This window comes from Cyprinodon tularosa, unplaced genomic scaffold (genome assembly GCF_016077235.1).
Source record: "Cyprinodon tularosa strain WSP-4 unplaced genomic scaffold, ASM1607723v1 ctg646, whole genome shotgun sequence".
Lineage (NCBI taxonomy): Eukaryota > Metazoa > Chordata > Actinopteri > Cyprinodontiformes > Cyprinodontidae > Cyprinodon > Cyprinodon tularosa.
In genome coordinates, this window is record NW_024039392.1 from 304,114 (window position 1) to 328,497 (window position 24,384).

The following is a 24,384-nucleotide window of genomic DNA, read 5'->3' on the forward strand; positions in this document are numbered from 1 at the left end:
GCATTTTCTAATGCAGAGAATCACTACATTTGTGTAACTTTAGCTTTGAGAATTTATTTTCTGGATGGCTGTGGTCCCATAATGATCATCATTAAGGTGCGTGTCCGTCGTGTAACGACTTCCGTAAGGCTGCAGGCTGTCCAGATTCAGCACAGCAGTTTCCTTTCTCATCCAGGATAGTGTTCTTACTGCCGACCTTTGCAAAAAGGTGCAGGGATAGGAGCTGGGACAGGAGGTAGGAGGATCCATTATCCAACAAGGATGTTGTTTTGTAAGTTTGCAGAAAATTATCCCCAAACATCTCCTAACATGCGACATAGTTCAGGTATCACTGACAGAGCAATGAAAACACATTCAAACTGAATAAAGTCTGGTCGTTATGAGTCACGTTTGCAACCACTGAACTTCATTTTTTCCTGTTGAAATATGAAAATGTTACTAGTTTAACATTTATTTTTAAACCTGTGATGTTAAGCATCTTATCTATAAAGCACACGTGTCTATTTGTGTTGCTTTAACTGTCAGTAATCAGCAGACATGTTGGAGACTAAATATGGGCTCACGTGGCGGCTACTGAGAAAGTCACTTGATTTGGTCGGTTCAGCCCAGAGGAAGAAGCTCAGCTGTCGTCTGCTTGGCTGCTCTTAAAAACAATGGGCCTCTTTTGATTTTTCTCACAAAATTCCACATAAAGATCCTGTATAGTTTCAGTTTGAACCAACTCTGCGTCAGAGGCAGCGGGGGAAACGAGTTTGTGCTCACTGTGGGTCTAGCCTGGAAAGATTTACGTGACTTAAGGTTGCACCAAATCTTTTTTCTTTTTATAAATGAACAGCTTTTAGTGGATAAATAACTAAAGCGGTCCAGCTCAGCCCAACCGTCTTGATTGGGTTCAGGTCCTGTGATTGTGGAGGCCTGGTCATCTGGTGCACAATCCCATCACTCTCACAGCCTGGAGGTGTGTTTGGGCTCATTGTTATGGAAGAGGATTAGGGCCACTGAAAAAAAAAAAAAAAGTTAACTGATTTTTAAATTTTATTTCAGTTTACATGGGGAAAAAAGTCAGAATTCTGACTTTTTTCTCAGAATTCTGATTTTTTTCCTCAGAATTCTCTATATATATATATATATATATATATATACCGGCCACTTTATTAGGTACACCTGTCCAACTACTCGTTAACACTTAATTTCTAAGCAGCCAATCACATGGCGTCAACTCAGTGCATTTAGGCATGTAGACATGGTCAAGACAATCTCCTGCAGTTCAAACCGAGCATCAGTATGGGGAAGAAAGGTGATTTGAGTGACTTTGAACGTGGCATGATTGTTGGTGCCAGAAGGGCTGGTCTGAGTATTTCAGAATTTTCACTCACAACCATCTCTAGGGTTTACAGAGAGTGGTCCGAAAAAGAAAAACATCCAATGAGCGGCAGTTCTGTGGGCGGAAATGCCTTGTTGATGCCAGAGGTCAGAGGAGAATGGCCAGACTGGTTCGAGCTGATAGAAGGGCAACAGTGCCTCAAATAACCACCCGTTACAACCAAGGTGGGCAGAAGAGCATCTCTGAACGCACAGTACGTGGAACTTTGAGGCAGATGGGCTACAGCAGCAGAAGACCACACCGGGTGCCACTCCTTTCAGCTAAGAACAGGAAACTGAGGCTACAATTGGCACAAGCTCATCGATTGGACAATAGAAGATTGGAAAAACGTTGCCTGGTCTGATGAGTCTCGATTTCTGCTGCGACATTCGGATGGTAGGGTCAGAATTTGGCGTCTACAACATGAAAGCATGGATCCATCCTGCCTTGTATCAACGGTTCAGGCTGGTGGTGGTGGTGTCATGGTGTGGGGAATATTTTCTTGGCACTCTTTGGGCCCCTTGGTACCAATTGAGCATCGTTGCAACGCCACAGCCTACCTGAGTATTGTTGCTGACCATGTCCATCCCTTTATGACCACAATGTACCCAACTTCTGATGGCTACTTTCAGCAGGATAATGCGCCATGTCATAAAGCTGGAATCATCTCAGACTGGTTTCTTGAACATGACAATGAGTTCACTGTACTCAAATGGCCTCCACAGTCACCAGATCTCAATCCAATAGAGCATCTTTGGGATGTGGTGGAACGGGAGATTTGCATCATGGATGTGCAGCCGACAAATCTGTGGCAACTGTGTGATGCCATCATGTCAATATGGACCAAACTCCCTGAGGAATGCTTCCAGCACCTTGTTGAATCTATGCCACGAAGAATTGAGGCAGTTCTTAAGGCAAAAGGGGGTCCAACCCGTTACTAGCATGGGGTACCTAATAAAGTGGCCGGTGAGTGTATGTATGTATATATATATATATATATATATATATATATATATATATATATATATATATATATATATATATATATATATATAATTTGTATTGGTCAAATAATGCTATTTGATAATAACCTGTTTATTATTATTATATGCTGACATTTGCTCCTAATGGGGAAAAAAAAAGATTTATTCTGAAAGCAAAAGTAGTTAAAACTTGTAGCCCTTTAACTTTTCAGAAAAGTATTTAGAGGTTTCACTCCACCCTTTTTTGTGAAACTTTTGTTTTGGAGACATTTTGTTCTCCTAAAATTGCACAATAACCAAGTCAAATAAAATCTTTATTTCACTATAATATCCAGCCGTTGGTGTCAAATAGTACATTTACCAACATTTTCATGAGCACGTAAAGCGGGAAGCTGAGGCTGATCTTCATGGTTTCTTCATTTATCTACTTTAACAGCCTTAAAATGAATGGAAAGATAATCCACTGTACGAAAAAAGGGTGAAGCACCCAGAGGGAATGATCTGATTTACTGCTCACTCAGACCAGAGAAGCTGGCAGCTTCGCATTGTGTTGCACAAGTCTCATATTTTTATATTTTGTCACATTTCAGCTGCAAACTCCTGTTATTATATTATAAAAAAAAGTTCACTAATTCCTCTCACTCATATCAAAAATTTTCTTAAATTTATTGCATGTAGCGAGAAATATCTAGGAGTATTTCCAGTCATCTGGGTCATTGCAACCTTAAATCAGACTCAACAGATCTTCATATGTGTCTCTGAAAGATTTTGGGATTTATCAGAAAAAATGTTTTCATCCTAAGTGTCAAAACATCTTATCTGGGCTAAGGTAAAATAAAGAGTGCTGCTCAGTGGTCCAGAGTCTTTTTTTAAAGGAAAAGTCAGTTTATATTCAGAATTCAAACTTCTGAAAGCAGTTTAAATATGAAATTATTACAAACTGTTCAATAAATTATCAGTGTTTTTAATGGAGAGTAATTTTCATGTGAATGTGCTTTACTGCAGGCATCCATGTTTGTCAAAGAACACTACTGCCACCTACTGGTTAGTGACGTCACGGTGCGGTATCGGCTGTTGATCAAGTCCCAGTGCTGTATCTGGTGTTTGTCACAACGCGCTATTATCCAAGTCATCTTGAAAACATTCTTCTTCCAAATGTTGGCTACATATTACGGGTTTTTTCTCTGGCCAGAAGTTCGATGGCAAATCCTCCCTCTTCAAGTTGGCGATCCAACGACCAACCCGTCCGTGGAGGATCAGGAATCAGAAAGGTGGAATAACTCTTTTTTTTCCACTTTTACCTGATGTATTCCAGCATCCAGCTGCCATGCACGTGGGCATTGTCAGTTTCACTATAGCTCTGGTGAATTTCAATGGTGAAGTCCTCTGGAAATCTTCAATAATGGTTGTTGATTGCAGATGTGTCTAGTAGTTCCCATTGATTTAGCTTGTAAAGCGGGGAGAATGGCGCTAGGCTTACCGCACCGTGACGTCACTGCTGGAAGATGGCAGGAGGGAGGGGCTACTATATTTGGGAAAAAATGGCCGCTCCCAGACTCGGTGATCGTGATGAAAATTCTTGTTTTTATAATTTTACCGATATAAATTGAGACTTCGAGTTTACTTATAAATTGGTTGTGAAGGTTTTTGGGTTATTGATCCATTTATACTGAAATATTATTGAATGAAACTTTGGATTCTTGGTAGAAGTGCGATTTTTTTTTTTTTTTTTTTTTTTTATAAATCTTTGTTTGCTAACAAAATCAACATAATCCTACTAAGTGGTTGAATTCTTTTTCTTTTGTCTCATATTTATATTGTAACACTTATTTGCCTGTTTTCCTGTGGGAAAAAAAAAACCCTTAAGTATTTGTAAGTTCTGCTTTTAATTAACCTGAATTTTACACACTAAATTCATTAAATCACTGCGAACGTATTAGTTTTAGGTATAAATAATGATCCATTGATTATTCCTTGCTGATCGGACTTTTCCTTTAAGATCAAGGTAATGATTGTTTTTCCCTGGTATTTCGGGTCCAGGAGTTTGAAAGAACATCGAAGTGGAACAAGATCCAGAATGGTCAAAGCATTGTGTAAAATTTCAGCAGTCAGCTGGTGTTTGGTCCACTGGGTTTTTCTGAAATCTACATTCAACCAGGACATTTTGGAGAATGTCATTCTTCCTTCTGCTAACAAGCTTTATGAAGATTCTAATTTTGTTTTCTAGCAAGACCTTTTACTGGCCTGTTTTACCAAAGGTACCAAAAGCTGGTCCAGTGACCATGTGGTACTGTGCTTGATTAGCAAGTAGGGCGAAACAATATTGCCAAAAATCTAAATTGCAATTTTATTTAAACCAATAATGAACTATAATTTTTCAAATAGGTTCATAAAGGTGAAAAATCAGACAAACAGCAGTTTTTCTGTGGCAATTACGACATCGTAGTTCAGCCTACCTCTGTAACCAGCATGGGCTTCTTCACTGCCATGTTTCTGTGTTCAGGGGCAGATTTAGAAAATTTGGGGCCCTAGGCAAAGACAGGCAGGGGTATGGAAGCAAATTCTTTTTCATTTTCAGAATGTGGCTGCATTGTTTGGCTCATAAATGAAATTAGTAATCAATAATCCTGTTTGCATTTTTATTTTCTTCTTTAACACTGCTCATGCTTTTACTTAATTAAAATGAAAAAGAAAAAGACATTTGAGATTTATTTTTCAAAATGTACCCCAGCAAATACATATCAAAATTCAATTTGAAATGTAAAATTTGAAAATGAAAAAGCATTTCTGGAAATTCTTTTTCATTTTAAATATGGTAACGATTTGCTTCCATACAGGGGGCCCTCTGAATTGAGAAGACAACTCATAAAACAGGCCCATTCTACAGATAGAGAAATGTTAATAGAATAGACATCCATTAGCCGAATAAACCAGACTAAATGGGAGATTAAATGTGTAATTTAGTCTGGCCCCGATGAATGAGACATCGGACGATTGTTGATGAGAACAACCTGTTGTTTTTCAAACCATGTCTGTGCCTATTGGCCAACGCTCTGACCAATGAGTGCAACTGGCTGTGATGAAGTAAGCGTGACAGGAAGCTGGTGGGGGAGTGGAAACAAACAGCCTGTTGGTAAAACGGCGAATACGTCCTTCTTAAAAATGAATGAGTGTAGAGCCTCTTCCTGCTCACGTTTCAACGAAAAAACCCCAAGTCGAATCCTTCAAAGGCTACTGTTGTGCTTTCTCCCGCGTCGCGCAGCTTTGTCGTCACGTCCTCAAAACCCTGCCCACTTTGCATCCGGACATTCAAAACACATCTTTGCGTTGTGGTTGGCCCACCATTTTTAGGGCCTGGGGCATTGATCGAGGCTACACCAACTCGCAGGCGAAAATTATTTTGGCGGGTGGGTGAAAAGTGGCTAAATATAGCGACTAAAGCGCTAAGTTGGCAACACTGCTCTCTGCATCGTTTGTTTTCAAATGGTTTGCTGCTGTCTGTTTGGACCTTTCTGAACATGTGCAGCAAATGGACTGATCCAATATGGTGGACACTGAAGGGGGGGGCTGAGACACACTTAATATTATCAGCGTTCCCATGACATTTTAGCGAAAGGATTTTTATCAAAAACATAATTAATGTGCACAAATAAGGAAGTGTATTAACCATACATGTAGACTGTTTTATGGGGCCCCCAGGAACTTGTTTTTGTCAAAGTGCATGTGTCCACTTCTTTTCTTAGCTTTTTATGAAAATATAGTGATCCTCTGTGTGGACTATGCTTAAGTAGCCTCGTGAGACCATCCTGATCTCGCGAGCTTTCAAGGTTTCACTCGCTAATCAGTCTGGAGACTCTCAGTTGAAGACAATTTGGAGCTGTTCACCAAACGAACGTCCAATCAGCGTTGCCTTTGAGGCGGGACGCAACGAGAAGCGTGACAGTTCAGTCTAAAGAACATGGCGGCTTCAGCCGATGAAACTAGCGTTAGCGTTTCCTATCGAGTCACTTTTATCAGAATTACAGAGTATTTCTTCACTGAAAGAAGAGCAAAACACTGCTCTGGAGGCTTTTCTCAGAGGAAAAGATGTTTTTGCTCTTCCGACTGGTTTCAGCAAGAGTTTTAATCTATCAATTGGCTCCTCTTCGTCTTCGCTCTGTTAGTACGTCATATGCTTCGTTGATCTGATTGGTTTATTTGGCCCGTCTATCACCAACATAGGCCAATCGGCTAACCAGTATTTTCGTCCCTTCCCAAAATTACTTTTACGGAAGGTTTCCAGATGGATATGCGGAGCAAATCCATCTGGAAACCTTCCGTGAAGCTTAACCAGCTCAAGACTATGGAGATGACTCGACTTCCATAGAAAAACAGCCCTTACACAAACCATCAACGTCCTGAACCACAGTGTTTCAACCGATCACTTCCGGTTCCCAGGAAACGCCTTTTCTTTGGAAAGAGACTGTACTTCCTGCAAAAACTCTGAAAATACAACCTTCTACTAGAGTTTCTGGTAGTTTTCTAACTGACCATTATTCAGTCTTTTATGTGCACATTCATCTCTGCATGGCTCAGCTATAAAAATGAGTCGTCCAAATTGCAACAAACCATCAGGTCTGCAGAAAAGATCAACCTGGCTGACCTTCCCTCTGTCCATGACTTGAGCAGGTCTAGGTCAGCTATCATCTCTGCTGACTCTCCCACTTCCTAGACACAGACTGTTTACATGCTTACCTTCAGGTTGGCGCTACAGAATGTTATTTGCTAAATTTAGATGCCACAAAAGCAGTTTCTACCCTCAGGATGTCTCTTATGAACACAATGAACACATCAAAGCCTGAGCTACTCTGTGGGGAAACAAATAAGAATACTGCATGATCACAATCTGCCTTTTATATAACGAAAGCTATGAGACTGTACTAAATCACACATGCACATAATGTTTATCTTTTTTCTTTATTTTCTCTAAAGTTTTATATATTTAACTAAGGTTAATGCCATGTGAGTGAACGGATGTCAAATTCATTGTTTGCGTTACAAACTCTAAAAGAAGATTCTGATTCTGGAATAGGTATTTATTTCTGTAAAAGTACTTTTTTGTTCCAGTGCTTCGATTACTTTTCAGACAGAGAAAACTCCAATAAAACCAGAACCTGTTAATATGAACCGCTTGAGAGCCTTTAGTTTTTTTATCAGTCAGATTATTCCAGAGGCCTTTTCACAAAACCAACATAAGGTATTAAGCCAGGCTTTTCTTAATATTCTGGATTAATTAAGCCTAAACTCAGTAAAAAAAAAAAGAAGCAGCGATGGTACCTAGGTTACCATGGTGATTTATTGTTGACTGTACAGCTAGCTTGCTCAGACCAGGCTAGCAGCTAAGCTCAGTTAATCCTGGTGCCCTGTCTGCTCAGTCAACATCACACCGACAAAAATCAATGAGCTTTTTCAGTTTTTATACGGTATATAGATTGCTGTGTTTATATCTACACAAACAAATCCCACCAAAGGGAGGAGCAAACTGAACTTTGAAACAGACTTAACATCTCAGATGTGAAAAAATCCCCACTCTGATCTGAAACCTTTAATCCCAAAGTTTTAAGAGGCAAATGCTTTTGGAAGGAAATGAAAACCAAAGGGAATAAAGTTATGGCATCACTGGCGGAGGGGACATATTTCCAACAGTTCCTGGGAATGATGTTGCTCTGGGGGGGCATGTTTTTCAGAGATACGTTACCTGAAGTATTCAGAGGATGGGACACAAGTTATTCTATTTCCAAAACCAAAAGGGAGTTTTGGAAAATGTAAAGGAAGAACAAAAGCCCGCTCACAGTTATAAATGGTGGCTACTGGTTGTTTGTTTGTATGAAATGAACAAACTTAGTAACTTGGTAAAAAACTGCAGTAGTGTAGTTGTGTAAAAAAGGAAAAATAAAATGGTTAAATTCTTGAATTCTTTTTGGAAGCATGTATGTATGTATATATAAATATATATATATATATACACGTGTTTGTATATATTTATAGGTGTTTGTTTGTATATATGTATGTGTGTGTGTGTTTATATATGTATGGGTGTGTATGTATATATGTATATGTGTGTATGTGTATATGTACATGTGTGTATGTGTATATGTACATGTGTGTATGTGTATATGTACATGTGTGTATGTGTATATGTATATGTGTGTGTGTGTGTATATATGTATATGTGTGTGTATATATGTATATATGTGTGTGTGTATATATGTATATGTGTGTGTGTGTGTATATATGTATATATGTGTGTGTGTGTATATATATGTGTGTGTGTGTGTATATATGTATATGTGTGTGTATATATGTATATATGTGTGTGTGTATATATGTATATGTGTGTGTGTGTGTATATATGTATATATGTGTGTGTGTGTATATATGTGTGTGTATGTGTGTGTGTATATATGTATGTGTGTGTGTGTATATATGTATGTGTGTGTATGTATGTGTATATATTAATATATCTATATCTCCTTTTTCATCTAGTGTACTCTCTTACCTACTTTTCTAACTGTAAAAGGTGTCAGACTCAAAGCCAACATGTATCCATTATTGTTCCCCCTCTGTCTGTGGAAAGTATGGTCTCCCTGCATTGAAATAGTTTTACTGTGTTGATGTGACCAAATAATTGACCCATTGTGTTTGTTGATCAGGCTTAAAGCCTCATTAAAAGCCTCATGTAACGTGTCGCTGTTAAAGCTCTCCTGAATATCTCTGGAGGCAGAGGTCATGTAGTTGGTATCAGGTCAGTTGAGTTTGAGGTATTTGTAGAGCTACTCAGAGTGTGTGATATGTGTGGGAGAATTAATAAAAAAGGTATTTTCCTGGAGTTACTGACATTCTATTCTATTCCATTCTATTCTATTCCATTCTATTCTATTCTATGCTATTTAATCCTTGGTTCCTGGAGGCTTCCTGTCCTTAATCGCTGAAGGTTTGAACGCTCTGTTCTTGTCATCACCTACTATCTCTGAGCTGTAGAACCTCACAAGGCACTGCTGTTTTTCCCTACATCAATTCTATAATCCTAGGTTTTGTTTTTTTTTTAAGTCCCTTTTCATTCAAAGGCAGCCAGACACGCTCAGAGGACCTTTGTTTTTTAAAGAACCCCACTCCCACCCTCCCTCCTCATGACAGGAAGTGTTGACATCACAGCTGAAAAATGTCCATAAGGGTCATCAGATCTGCTGCCCTCCTGAATAACTCGGCCACTAACACAGAGCAAACACACTGCAACTGCTCACTGGGAAAAATGCCTTTTTACTTAATCTCTTAACTATATAATAAAGTGTTTTTACCTTTTAAATAATCATACATATGCTCAATATTAATATTATTGTTAATGATTTAAAGCTTTTACATGAGGTTGATGCTGAGCTCATAAGCTGATGTTGAATTTAGAGGCTTGTGGTGGTAGCCAGACCATTTCAGACAATACAGATAACAGGATGACATTCATTTGTGGAAGCTCTAATAATTAACCACAGGATTTATTTATAACCAGCAGTGACTCATTGTGAAACTTAATCAGATTTAGGGCAGGCCCTGAGTTCCACTTAATCAAGGAAATAAAGTGAAAAAAATTGATTCACTGGGAACATTTTATAGAGCATTTTATAGACTTAATTAAGTAGAATAAGTCTGGTACAGCCCACCAAAAACTGACAGGCCAATCAAGAAGCTAAACTGTAAAGATTGTAAGCTTAGCTGTATTAAAAAAGAAGCAATATGACCTGTTTGTAGTCTGCATCCAACCATGTAGGGCAGAAGGTAGACATGCAAAAGAAGGTTAAAATATGTCTCAGATTTATACATCTTTTATGTCAAATTATTTTATTTAAAATGATAATGCAATTTAAAGTTTTAATTAGTACTCTAATTTCAAGCATTTTTACATAAATGACCCCAGAATGCTGTTTTTAACTAGGGCTGAAACAATTAATCTGATTAATCAAATTGTCATGATTTTACTAAAGTTCAGACCCAAATGCAGGAGACCAAACAGGGAGACCAAGGAAAAGGTTTAACAGGTTTTATTGAAGAGATAATTCGGAGAGAAGTGTTGCTCTGAACACTGCTCAACCGGAACTGAAAAGTGAGGGGAAGACACAGCGGTTAGTTCAGGCTCAGTGGGAAATTTGACTCGTGAACTTGGAGAAGAGGATTTGGTTGCTGACTCACGTTTACAGAGAAGTTGTTGAATCTTTGACTCCAGTCTGTATGCTGTAGTTCCAGTGTTTCTCTTATTAGGTGGAGGGCGGACAGGGTTTACCCAGAATGGGGTTGTTAAAGCTACAGTGTGTAATAATTACAGGGCTATACAGTCAGAAATGTAATATATTAAATATAACTATGTTATTTATCATCATCTACGAGCTCAGCCTCTCAACCTTAATATTTGCGTTGCCTTAGAATTCGTTATTTATAATTACATAGGAGCGGGTCTCGCAGCCATGGAGGCAGACATCTTTGCGCTACGGCAGCGCAGAGCCAACAAACTAGCGATTGCGAGATCGCCCGTTACGCTCGAAAGTAACTATGGCAAGGTGAGAGAGATGAACTGAGACGGTACTGAACAATAGATGGCAGTATTATGCCTGAGAAACTATGAAATACTATCTGTAAAATTATCTATGTAAAAAAACCTCATCACTTGAGAAGGTAGGTGATGCGGACGTCGTGGAAGACATTTGTCCCGTAACGCTCGCCGTACTGTTGGGGGGGAGAAGCGGTGGGGGGGAGATGTTCATGTTGCTGCGGTCTGCAGTCTGGACGTTAGATGTCGCTGAAAATTACACACTTAAGCTTTAACAGGTGAACGGAGAAAACTGACTGCCACTCAAAATTCCTGCGGTACTTGAACGGGTCGTAATGGAGATGAATCCCTTTCTCAGTGCGAAGCTCAAATGATCTCTTGGGAAAAGTGGATCCAAACCTCCTGTTTGAACCCCAGCTCAGTTTGTAGCTCAGTTGATCCTCCAGTGAGAGAAGGTCAGAAAAATCCAGTTAGCAGGATGACTTCCTGCCGAGAGGCAAAAGACAAACCATGTTAAAACTCAGGTTGACAAGAACTCAGTTTGACTCAGCAAAACTCAGCTTGGCTAGAGTACCCAAAACTGGCAAACACTCTGGCGTCGAGGTAGTGGCAATAAGCAGCTTAAGAGCACTCCGTAAACGAGGTAACCATCAGCAGGTGTGTGAGGAGGCGGACCAGAACAAGGCGCCTCCTAGTGGAGGAAGGGAGACAAACACAGAAAACACAAACAGACAGACAGTAGTCCTGACACAAATCATCGTGAGCTAATTTAGTAATCAATTAATCGTTAATTAGAGTTTTGAGACTCTCAAACTTGCCTTTGGCTGACAGAGCGACTCAACTTGAGCAACAATTATACTAAAACTTTAAAAAAAAAAAAGAAAAAAAAAATTTTGGATTTAAGATAAAAAAAAAAGATTTTCATTTGTCAATCTTCTCTATCCAGAACTCCCTAAGAGGAAAAGTTTTAGTTTCAACTGTTTTAATTTAGTAAAAAGTCTTCTTTTAGGAAGCTTTTTCTATCCAGTTATTAATTCATTCAATCACTGAAAAAATAATTAACAAATTAGTCTATGTAATCTTGTAAAATAATTACTAAAATAATCGTTAGTTTCAGCCCTACTTCTAACACTGGTTTTTGTTTATGTGATTGTATATCTGATCTTTACCAACAGGGTTCTGAAAAACACAAAAACGTTCAGTCCAGAAGTTTTGAAGGTAACCCTGATACAGTGGATTTGTTACTTAAACCTATTGTAATACCTTTGGTTTATCCCAGAGTATGGAAGCAAATCGTTACCATATTTAAAATGAAAAAGCATTTTCAGAAATTCTTTTTCATTTTAAGAATGTGGCTGCATTGTTTGGCTCATAAATGAATTTAGTAATCAATAATCCTGTTTGCATTTTCTTCTTTAACATCGCTCATCCTTTTACTTAATTAAAATTAAAAAGAAAAAGACATTTGAGATTTATTTTTTAAAAATGTACCCCAGCAAATACATACCAAAATTCAATTTGAAATGTAAAATTTGAAAATGAAAAAGCATTTCTGGAAATGCTTTTTCATTTTAAATATGGTAACGATTTGCTTCCATACCCGAGGACTAACTCTAAATTGAACATTTGTGGACAAGAAACCTGCTTCTAAGGTTAGTAGATTTAATATGACAAGCACGACGGGCAATGCATGTCCGTTCCGTATGGTACTCGGAACTTTCTGGCCACCATATAATCTATATTTGGCATGAATCTAACTCTAAGGCACGATTTTCCAACTGTAGTCATCAAGATCTAGTGGCCTGCAGGTTTCAAATGCATCCCTATTCCAAAACAGCTGAATCAAATGAATTGTTTATTACCAATCTGGGGCCCTAGGCAAAGGCAGGCAGGGGCCCCTCTGAATGGAGACGACAACACATAAAACAGCCCCATTCTCCAGATAGAGAAATGTTAATAGAATAGACATCCATTATCTGTTCTAGGTTCTGTCCCTCTCTTCTTGTCCCTTTTCTTCTTGTTTTCCTCTCTATGTTTTGTAATCAGCTGACTTTTCATGCTGTCTCTAAAGGAATGAAAGATTTTTTCCAAGCACTAAGCTCACTTAGCTGATTGCTCCTTCCTGTGTTTCCAAAAAGGCCAAAGTAAATAACCCAGTCCTTCTTTTCACTGTAGACAAGCCATGATCTGCTTATCTGTTCTCCATTTTTCATTTGGATGAAATAATAGCTGCATGAATCATGACAGCAGACAAGATAGAGGAGAGCAGGAGGCGGGGTTACCAATCTACTCGCTTTTTAGAAATCAAAGTGCTAGAGGGGTCTGAAAAGTGGCTAAATATAGCGACTACAGCGCTAAGTTGGCAACACTGCTCTTTGCATGGTTTGTTTTCAAATGGTTTGCTGCTGTCTGTTTGGACCTTTCTGAACATGTGCAGCAAATGGACTGATCCAATATGGTGGACACTGAAGGCACACTTAATATTTTAAGCAATGTGATGGCATTTTAGCGAAAAGATTTTTATCCAAAACATAATTAATGTGCACAAATAAGTGATAGCTGTATTGACTATACATGTAAGATTTTTATGGGGCCCCAGGAACTTGGGGCCCTAGGCAACTGCCTAGTATTGCCTAATGGTAAATTCCCCCCGGTTGCTTATAATAGTAATGAAGGTAATGATAAAGATCTCTAAGACTTGGGTGTAGAAGACTCAGCAACATGAGAAGTTACTTGCAAAAAATATTGCAAACAAGCACAGAAATAAAATAAAAGCAAATAACTTTTATCTACTTGCTACATTAGGAATAATAATAAAATCAAAGTGAATGTCAGTTCTGCATGAATGTTTTAGCTCGTTGGACTTCTAGCTTTCCAGCCCTGCTGGAGCTCAGTCCTTCACTGTTATCATCCCTGAGGAATAGTCTGGTATTTTTGGCATCCGAGGCAGAAAACAAGCAAAGAGAATCAAGAGCAGCCGATATAAAGTAAAGCTGCAGACTGGCACCACGACTATCTAACTTTGGTATTTATGCAAGCTCCAGTAAGTGACTTCATTCCCCAGTTCTTTGGAGAATTTGGAAAATCAACATATAGTTCCTTTATAATGCTGAGAATTAAGGAAAGTGCTGCTGAATTTCAAGGCTATCTCTGTCATGGGAAATACTCATTCAGTTCACAGTTGATTAAAATGTCGTAGTTGTTTTTAATCAGGCTAATCTGAAAGATCCCACAAAATGTCACTATGATTTTCTTTAGCCAGTGTTCCATGGAGGAAGTTTAATGTTCCTCCAGTCAAGAAGCATAAGCTGCATCACCATTATACTGACTTAGACAACTTTTATTGTCATTTTGTGTAAAGAGAGTGTATACAAAACAAAATTTTGTTTTGTTAATTTCATTAAATTTCCATTCGTAATCAAATGTAAACAGTGTGGGAGAAAAAAACATGGTGCAAAATGCATTGATATGGAAGTAGGTTCCTCACAGCATTAATATATATGGTGCATTTTTGCAGTGTTTTATATGGGGTGCCATTTGACAAGTTAAGCGGTTGAAAATTAGAGCAATATTTAGGGTTATTTAGCGTGATTTATTTGTCATTCATTGATTTATAAAAAAATATTTGTTAAATAAATATTTATTTTGCAAATGAAATATTTAGTTTTTTGAATAAATATTTAGTTCCAAATAAAATATTTTTTTAACAAACTAAATATTTACTTATTTACGGCAAGGGAATTAGCATTTAGCTAGCTTGGTGCTAGCTAAATATTTAGTTTGTTAAATAAGTATTTTATTTGGAGCAAAATATTTATTCAACAAACTAAATATTTAGTTTGGAGCTAAATATTTAAGTTTTATTTTCACTAGGCGTGTGGGAAAATTTTTTTTTGCGATATATCGTGATTTTTGGATGCATAATATAATATTGATTCTTCAGTTCCTGGTATCAATAAAAAAAAAAAAAAAAACTATTTTGCCCAAAACAATGAAAAAAAATAAATGCACCGCCGCTCTGGCAGATGGCGCTGTTCCGATCCCTGTTGCTGTGCAGTGCAGCCCCATATCTGTAGATGAGGCCGTCACAGTGGAAGACTTGGACGAACTTAAACCCCAAACAACATGGATTCCAAAATAACTAAATTATCAATATCATCCGATGAACATGTAAAGCACTTGCTTCTTTTTTTATCTATACATTTAATTTTGAGAGCTGGGAAGAATATTGCAATATATAGTGATATTGCGATATTGTGATAATATCGTATCGTGGTCCGAGTATCGTGAGACATATCGTATTGGAACATCCATTCCACTACTGACCCCTAATTTTTCTTTTTCTTTTTTTAACAGTGTCCTGTCTGGCAATGTAACTATAAGAATAATTGTCTTGATGCCAAAAAGAGCCCAACAGATTTTACTTTCACAAGTGGAGCAGTACGGCTATCGCCATAGTGTTCCTCTTGATTTATGCATTTAAATTGCTTTATTCTAATTATGCAGGGAGTATTACAGGTTATATGGACACTGCAATGTAAATAGAACAGGAAAGGAAAAAAGATGAAAGAAAGAGGAGATAAACGGGAGATAACGATAAAACATCTTCAGTCTGCTTCATCACCTGCAAAAGATGTAAAAAGAACAGCACAACCAACGGACATAGTATAAGAGATACAATAAAGTAACACCTAGATACTATCGCTGAAGTATAAGTAGTATTATTTAATATGTTTACTGTGTTACCTGAAGATCAGAATATGGGCTTTCTGTATGGAAGTGAATCTCTGAGTACCCCTAATTTTCACCTGGTTTAATTTTGCACAAAAAATCTTCTTTAAGGAACCTTTTGATATCTGATTGTTAATGATTAATCGAAAAAATAATCCACAGATTAATCTATTTGCAAAATAATCATTAGTTGCTGCTCTACTTCATTCACCGATGCTAGTTCCAATCCTAATTTAATCTTTGTACATTTCAGCTTTAACACATAATTCAGCTTTAAAGGAAAATCTGCTCACATTCAGAATTCAAACTTCTGATAGTGGCGTTGGATGTAGGAGTTTGCCCTGAAATCGAAGGATTGACGGTTCAAGCCCCGACTCCGACTTTCAGTGTCGTGTCCTTGGGCAAGACACTTCACCTGCATTGTCTTCTGATGGTGGTCAGATGGTGGCGCCAGTGTACGGCAGCCCCGCTTCTGTCAGTGAGCCCCAGGGCAGCTGTGGCTACAATATAGCTTGCCACCATCAGTGTGTGAGTGAATGGGTGAATGAATGTAGTGTAAAGCGCTTTGGTCAAGTCTCCTGACTTGAATAAAGGCGCTATATAAGTACATGCCATTTCCCATAGTATTTTAAATATGAAATTATTACATACTGTTCAATAAATGATAAAGTAAGTATTTTTAATTCAGAGCCATTTTCAGTAAAATGTGCTTCAACACTTGTAGTTGCACTGGAAAAATTTGAAATCTAGATAAAATCTAGATCTTTTTCTTAAAATAAGTGCATTTTTTCTTGTATTGAGGAGGTAAAAGAAACATTTTGCCAATGGAACAAGACAACTTACACTTAAAATAAGAAAAAACAATTACATTGTCTTACTTTAAGTGCATATTATCTAATCATCTTATTTTCATAGTAAAAATACTAATTCCATTGGCAAACTATCTCATTTACCTACTCAAATTAAGAGTAAATACACTTCATTTAGGAAATTTTTACTTATTTCTAGATCGTTTTTCCAGTTGCAGATGTGTCTAGTAGTTCCCATTGACTTAGCTTGTAAAGCGGGGAGAATGGCGCTAGGCTTACCGCACCGTGACGTCACTGCTGGAATATAGCAGGAGGGAGGGGTTACTATATTTGGGCAAAAATGGCCGCTCCCAGACTCGGTGATTGAGATGAAAATTATTGTTTTTATTTTTTACTGATTAACGCTAAATTCATTAAATCGCCGCAAACGTGTTTTAGGTATAAATAATAATAATGATCCATTGATTATTCCTTGCTGATTGGACGTTTCTTTTAACACACAATTCTCAGAATTATAATGTTGCACGGATGTTTTTCGTTGGTAGACACATAGAGCTAAATTCAGGTTCACGATTACTTTGATTTGTGAAAGAAAAAGCTGATGGGAGATATAGTTGGGTTTATGGATGGAAGGATTGAAGCTGGAAGCCTTCTTCATATCTTGCACATCCCAACATTAGCTGCCGCCCACTGAGCAGGATGTTGTCTTTCCTTTTATCTGCACGTCTTATCAGCTCCTAATCGGCTCCAGCCACAGCAAGACGTCTCTCTGAGTGGAGGTCACTACCTTTGGATTCCCCTTTTCAGCATAAGCTCACTCCTGTCTATTCGCCTGTAATTGTGAGGATGAAATCCAGACTAAACATTCTCTTAATGTTTAGTCTAAACACAAAGAAAAATCTTTCTAATTCCCTGAATCAGTAAGTTCAACAATTAATTTATCCCCGCCACTTTTCCCTATTCAGACAGGATCCTTCACTCTACAAGCTTTGTTAAAATTTCCACCATCTAGCCCTTCGGCCTTCCCTCTCAGACACCTCCTTCCTCCTTTAACTCCCTCCACTACCCCCCCTCACCCTCCCTTGTTTTATTTTGCAGTCTTCTACCATGTTCAGGAAGTTGAAGCCTTGCCAAAGCCTCCTGTCGCTGTTTCCGGGAATCTGTCCCACAAAATCTCTGTATAGTAAGTAGGCTCTGACGTGGGAGCCATTGTTTAAAGTCCAGGGCCCCCATTGTCCAGGGAGGAGCTGCAGGGCAAACAAAATCCCCTCTTTTGGAAGAAGGAGGAGCAGTAAAGGGGAATGAAGAGAGGGAGCCTATGCTATTAATAAATGAATCTCCACCTTAAAATTCTCCCAAAGCTTAAATCAGGTAAATGCCAATAAATTAGAGGAGCATGAAGGCATAAAAGCATGATATAGTGATTTATAGTTGTAGTTTAGGTAGTGTTAGGTAATTTGTTTGATGCAAAACATGTAAAATACGGTAACGTTTCTGCTTTGTAAGGTGATCGGGATATTTAAAACTCATTGAAAATTCACACTTCTGGTGTGTTCTGGCATAGCTCTGCTCGAGGTAGACCCCTGGTCCAGTTTGGCTGTACCCATGCAGCAATTTTACTGCAATATCATGAGTAAACTGGAAAGCAGACATGGTGGCAGAGTGAAAAACATCCGATTTGTGAAAGTACAAAGTAAAATCTCTGAAATGCAAAGTAAATCAACCTGTTTTGCCCCATTTGGAAGCAGTGTTAGCGAGCAGGGACAGACTTGGACATAGTCAATAAAACAGTTAAAAGAACAGTGTAGCTTACCTATGATGAAAGCTCAAGTCTGCCAAATATAGTGGATAAAAATGTAAAGTTCACAATAGCTGTGACTGTAGGTAAAAGCCTTCAGCTGATCCAAAATGCTGCAGCCAGAGTTCTGATTAAAATTAAAAAGATTAAATGGGAGGCAGATCTTTTAGTTATCAGGCTCCTCTCCTGTGGAACCAACTCCAAACCCTGTCTACTTTTAAGGCTAGGCTTAAAACTTTCCTTTTTGATAAAGCTAGTTAGAGTGGCTCAGGTTATCCTGAGCTATCTCTATAGTTATGCTGCTATAGACTTAGACTGCTGGAGGACATAGGGACCCCTTTTTCATCATTCTGCTTCATTCTATCTCTATTCTCCATAGTAGCTTCATCTGGTCTGTTTCTGTTTCGCTGTGACTCCATCCTGGAGAGAAATATCAGCTGTGCTGCTTCCATCAACACCTTTGTTTCTAGATGTTGGAGATAAGCCTGTTTTTCCAGTGTAGTCCTGTTTCTCTCGCTCGGAGCTCGTCTGCCTGGCTGTGTGTTTCCTGGATGGGGCCGCCTTTTACAGCTGCTTTTTCTATGTCTGCTTCTGTCTCCTTGAACCCCAGTCGGCCTCAGCAGATGGCCGCTCACACTGAGCCTGGTTCTGCTGGAGGTTTCTTCCTGTTAAAAGGGAGTTTTTCCTCTCCGCTGTCGCTGCAAGCATGCTTAGGCTTACGATGGCAACCACAACGGGTTTCCTCTGTTTTTTGTCCACCACCACATATCCGTTTGGTTTGCCATTACCATTCGGTCCATTTGTACCTGGAAGTCCCACAGGATCTTGGCTCGTTCTCTACCATCTTTGGAGGTGTTTCCCACTTTGACCTTGGGGTTTCCAGCCCATATTCTGCACAGGTGTTCCTGTACACTATTCCAGCCACTTGGTTATGGCGCTCCATGTAAGCTTTCCCTGCTAGCATCTTACACCAGGCAGTTATGTGCTGGATTGTGTCAGGGGCATCTTTGCACGTTCTGTACTTGGAGTCGTTGTATTGCATTCTAATCAGTAATGTCAGAGTTAGTTAGCTAAGATCACAATAATTTGTGACTAATTTAGACAAAAACCAAATGCAACCCTGTGAACTATTTTAATTTCAACATGTAACAAATTTTTAATGTATTATATATTTTCAATTACACATATGTTAAGAATCACAAAGAAATGTGATGTGCAGATCAGTAATGGGATGCTAATGCTACTAATAGCTGACTCTATTATCTTCAGGCTAAGATGTGTTTTGGTTTATTATGACAGGTCAACTGAACGGCCTTGTTTCAGCAATGCCTCGTCCGTGAGATTTATTTACTGGATAAAATGCACTGAGAATGATTTCAATCATAGTTAGTGTAGTAAAAGGGTAATTGTACCTCATTAACTCAATTTCTTTTGATGAAAGCAACACATTTTTTGTACACTAAAGTGTTACAGCTTTCATAAAAGGGAGTATTTCTTATTGTTTGGGGGTTATATACATTTTTTGGGTACGTATGTCTGAAGTTTATCTAAAAAGAGACGTTTTATAATTTAAAACAAATGTCACCATTTGATGCATGGTAGACATAGACAACTTTTATTGTCATTTTGTACACACAGAGTGTATACAAAATGAGTGTAGCAGGGATTAAATTTAAACAGTTTGGGAGAAAAAAACATGGTGCCCAAAAATATTAATAAGGTGAGTTTGATGCAGTGGTTTGCAGAGGTGTCAAGTAACAAAGTACAAATACTTCATAACTGTACTTAAGTACAGTTTTTAGCTATCTATACTTTACTCCATTACTTATTTTTATCCCTACTTCTGACTTCTACTCATTAAATTTTCACACAAGTATCTGTACTTTCTATTCCTTACGTTTTTACAACAAACATTACTTGTTACTTTTGGCTTCAGTTTAATGTTTATAAATATTTATTTCCCCTCATGTGCGCCATCCAATGCAGATCAATGGCACCATCCACACGTAGTGAAAACTAGTGTAATTGGATGAGTCAAATAACGCAAACACTCACTGGTTAGCTATTCGTCAAATTTGCCTCAAAGATTTTCTTCGAAATAGTCGTAAAATTGAGCTTTCAGTTCTTATAGTGGCATCTTGCTGTTTTTTTAAAGGTTATTTTATACTTTTATACTTAAAGTATTTTTTGGAGCACATACTTTTTCACTTTTACTTGAGTAAATAGGTCAAGTTGATACCTCTACTTTTACCAGAGTGTTTTTAAACTGCAGTATCTATACTTCTACTTAAGTAACAAATCTGTGTACTTTTGACACCACTGCTGGTTTGTCACATGGTGACCAGATAATGGCATATTGCTAATTTACATATACACTTCCTTTACAAGTTACAAAACAAAATTAAGAATGACAGTATTCTGTCAGATGAGCATACCCATAGTCAATACCCGTTTATCCCTTTAATTTTGTATGAAAAATAAACTATAAACTATCTCATCTGGCGTCTATCCTTTAGTCGTGTACAAAAAAACGTCGAGGTACTTTAAACAGAGATGGCAAAAGTACTCACTTTCCGTACTTGAGTAAAAGTACAGATATTTGTGTTAAAAAATACTCTGGTAAAAGTGGAAGTACTGATTAAATTTCTTTACTCAAGTAAAAGTAACAAAGTACAGGCTTGTAAATTTACTTAAAGTATAAAAGTAAAAGTAGAAACCACTTTTTTCATGCCATTGCCTACATTTTAAATGGATGTCTGCCAATAGGACTAGATCTCCGTTGTGTTCATTTTCAATCATCTCGTCGTCCATGCTACTATGCTAACGCCACCGCCACCAAGCTGCAATGATTTGCCGCCAATGAATACCGCCGAATCTGTCGATTCATCTTGTAGTGGTGCGTCAAATGCAACGTAGATTCCCATCCAATTAGATTGAATTTGGTATTGATGACGTGAAAAATAATAACGGTAACTCCATTGAAATGATTAAAAACTGAAGTAACGAGACAATTTTTTAAAATGTAAGGAGTAGAAAGGACAGATATTTGTGTAAAAATGTAAGGAGTAGAAGTAAAAAGTCGCCATAAAAATAAATAGTAAAGTAAAGTAAAAATATCAGAAAAATCTACTTCAGTACAGTATCTACCATCATTGACTTTAAAGTCTATTTTTCGTACAAAACTAAAAGGATGAATGCAAATTAGACGTGTTGCGCATGCATATTGACTATGCTGGTCTGACAGAACAGCAGCTTTCATTCATCTTAGATTGGATTAAAAAACACACAGAGCCACAGCTCCTCACATCATCAGGCAAATATTTTTTTTTTAATAAGGAATATCGAGAGGCAATTAGAAGTACGAAATCGTAGTGATTTATCAGTAAATTCACATTCTTATTTGTTTTTGTCTCTACAGGACCCCAAGCCATCTTAGCAAAGACCTTACGGACAAAAAACCAAAGAATGGGAAATCCACCTTCTCCCTCACACATGAGTTTGATCCAACAGGTGAGGCAAAGATTTACGTCTGCATATTAGTTTAATGGCTTGCTTCATTAAAGAAAGATGTCATTTTAATCACCTATTTTCATCCAATGATTAACAATTAAATCAGACCTCTAGTCAATAAATCAAAGTAGTAAAGACACTACATGATGTATGTTGCAATATCAAGATATATAGCGATATTTTACTCAACTAATATCAAAATTCAATAAATAGGGGGAAACGCGACTACTGTACATGTTCAAATTGAACTTTTTGATCATTCAGTTATTTTGGTAGCCATGTTGTTTTGGGTTTGAGTCAGTCCACCCATAGACGTTATATACGTAGACGCCTCGTTGGACGCTAGCCGACATGCCTAGAGGGCGGCCATCTTGGATCAGACCACAGTGCAGACATCTGCGGTCAGAATGAAAAGTCTTAGATTTCATTTTAATTATGAACCACAGGGGAAGAACCCGGATTGTGACCCGGATTGTGACAGAGGACGTCGTCCTAAACCAACTGGTAGACCTCTAAAAATAACATCAAGTGGCCATTGGGTCGCCCAATTAAATGTACATAGGTAGGTCTTGCTTAAAGTGATGAAACAGAAATAGTGTACAAAATATATTTTATTTATACAATCTTTTACAATTAAAGATATACTTTATTTTTCTAATTTAAAACCAAATAAGGCACAGGAAGCTGTGACAACACTAGAAGCAATCTGAGACTTAATAAACTGCAAACCCAATTTCTAGCAGCACACAAAATAATGTTAAACCAATTAAACGAATCTCACATTGTATCAAACCAGTTCTGTAGAGCTGTGTCCAATCAGCTAATTCAGAAAAACAATTAACTGTCATTCTGGCTCTGTAGTGCTTGTCCTAAAACCCCAGATCTATAGAAAACCTATTAGCCAGTTAACCAAGAGCATCTAAAAAAACACACCTAGGTGAGAGCATAATATGCAATATCAGCCATCTTAATCAGCCACACAAGCAGTTACATTCAGTACTGCAGTGAAAACCCCCCGAAATTCAGAATCCAAATCCTGATCCACTAGCCCAACGCCAACGCTCATCCAACAGAGATCCAACTGCACACCACAATGGACCTGATTCTGACAGCTTGCCGGGCACACCTGCTGCCGATATACGCTAAAGAGAATAACAACGCTGTAAAACAGAAGTGAAGGTGGGGAAAACTGGGCATTGAGACATTCAAGGGCCCAAAACGGGTGGGAATTTACAGCTATTGTATGTAAACAGTGTTTTCAGCTAATAAACCACCCGACCACAATTACATTAAAGGTACACTATGCAACCGGTGTTGATTTTCCAGTGAGGCTCCCTCCAGAGGGCGAAAGTAAAAGTGCACTGTCGTAAATATGCACAGCTGTTCTCCTGGTTTCTCCGTCAAGCCAGGCGCGGTTGTTTTGAGCTTAGCAGCGAATGACTAACGCTGCGTTCACACTGGACGTAGCTGGCGCGACAGAAGCAGCGAGTTTACATGCAAAGTCAATGGCTGACGCGCGTCAAGGCGCAACAAAAGGTCCCGCGGCGCGTTTTGAGCACCAGGCGCAGCACGTCTGAGCAGCTGAAGCAGCGCGTCGGGTGCGTTTAACGCAGGGAGAGAGACACAGCGCTGATGATCACTCCTCTTAAACAGTTTATTGACGCCTAAATTAACTTAAAATGCAGAAATCTGCCGGCAGCATATGCAGTTTGGATTATTTAGATGAAAAACACCTACCAGCTGCCGCGGTGAACCGCTGCTGATGAAGGGATCCATACTGTCGGCGCCCCGCTGGTATGTGGGGGTCTGAGCGGCTCCGACAGAAAAAATATTGAAGGCAGGATTATAATCTGAATGAACTGACGGCACTGATTACGTTTTCAGGTGTATTTTCTCACTTAAACACATATTAAAACTACTTTATTCCCACTGATCACAGCAAATATAGCTGCAAGGCAGAGAAAGGATAGTGAAGCTCCGCCCAACGCGCCTCAGACACACTTTTGCACCGCGCAGCCAGAGCAGCAAAGCTGCTTCAGCCACGCGTCAGAACTAACTGGTACAAGCAGCAAAAAGGAAGCAGCAGACGCGATTTTGCTGCTTTTGCAGCGTGAACGTAGCATAACTGCACAAAGATTGCCACTGTGCTAGCAACGAGAATGCTTTTAACTGGGGGCGTTTAGCAGTTCTCGCCGTAAAGCAAGACTGACTCTCACGAGACTTCTGAGCCTGTGGGTGCGGGTCGGTGCTCCTGCAGTTGCAAGTGCAGTATTTCCCCCACAGACCACCAGGGCGGCCGAGAATACCTTTGTTCAACCTGAAATGACTCATTTAGTCATCCATAACGTTATGGAACACATTAATTAACTGAAAAATGTTGCATAGTGTCCCTTTAAAGACAAGTCAGGGATAATTTTACAATAATCTCTTACATATAGTAACCACCGAAAAGAACAAATTCTAAAAAAAAAAAAAAAAATATATATATATATATATATATATATATATATATATATGACACAAATTAACTGATTAAAGAACAAATGTTCACATATGCCTAAATAATGATTAAAAAAAAGAAAACATAATTTGAAAAAGAATTTTTGAAGAAGTTT

At 38.4% G+C, this 24,384-nt stretch overlaps 1 protein-coding gene across 1 annotated transcript in view; it reads left to right on the forward strand.

Moving 5' to 3' along the window:
• Positions 1–24,384, forward strand: part of LOC119799052 (rho guanine nucleotide exchange factor 12-like) — a 106,219-nt gene that overhangs the window by 8,011 nt on the left and 73,824 nt on the right. The window contains exon 2 of the mRNA XM_038308736.1: positions 21,678–21,769. Coding sequence (XP_038164664.1) covers positions 21,678–21,769 — 92 coding nt within the window. The remainder of the gene's footprint in view (positions 1–21,677; positions 21,770–24,384) is intronic.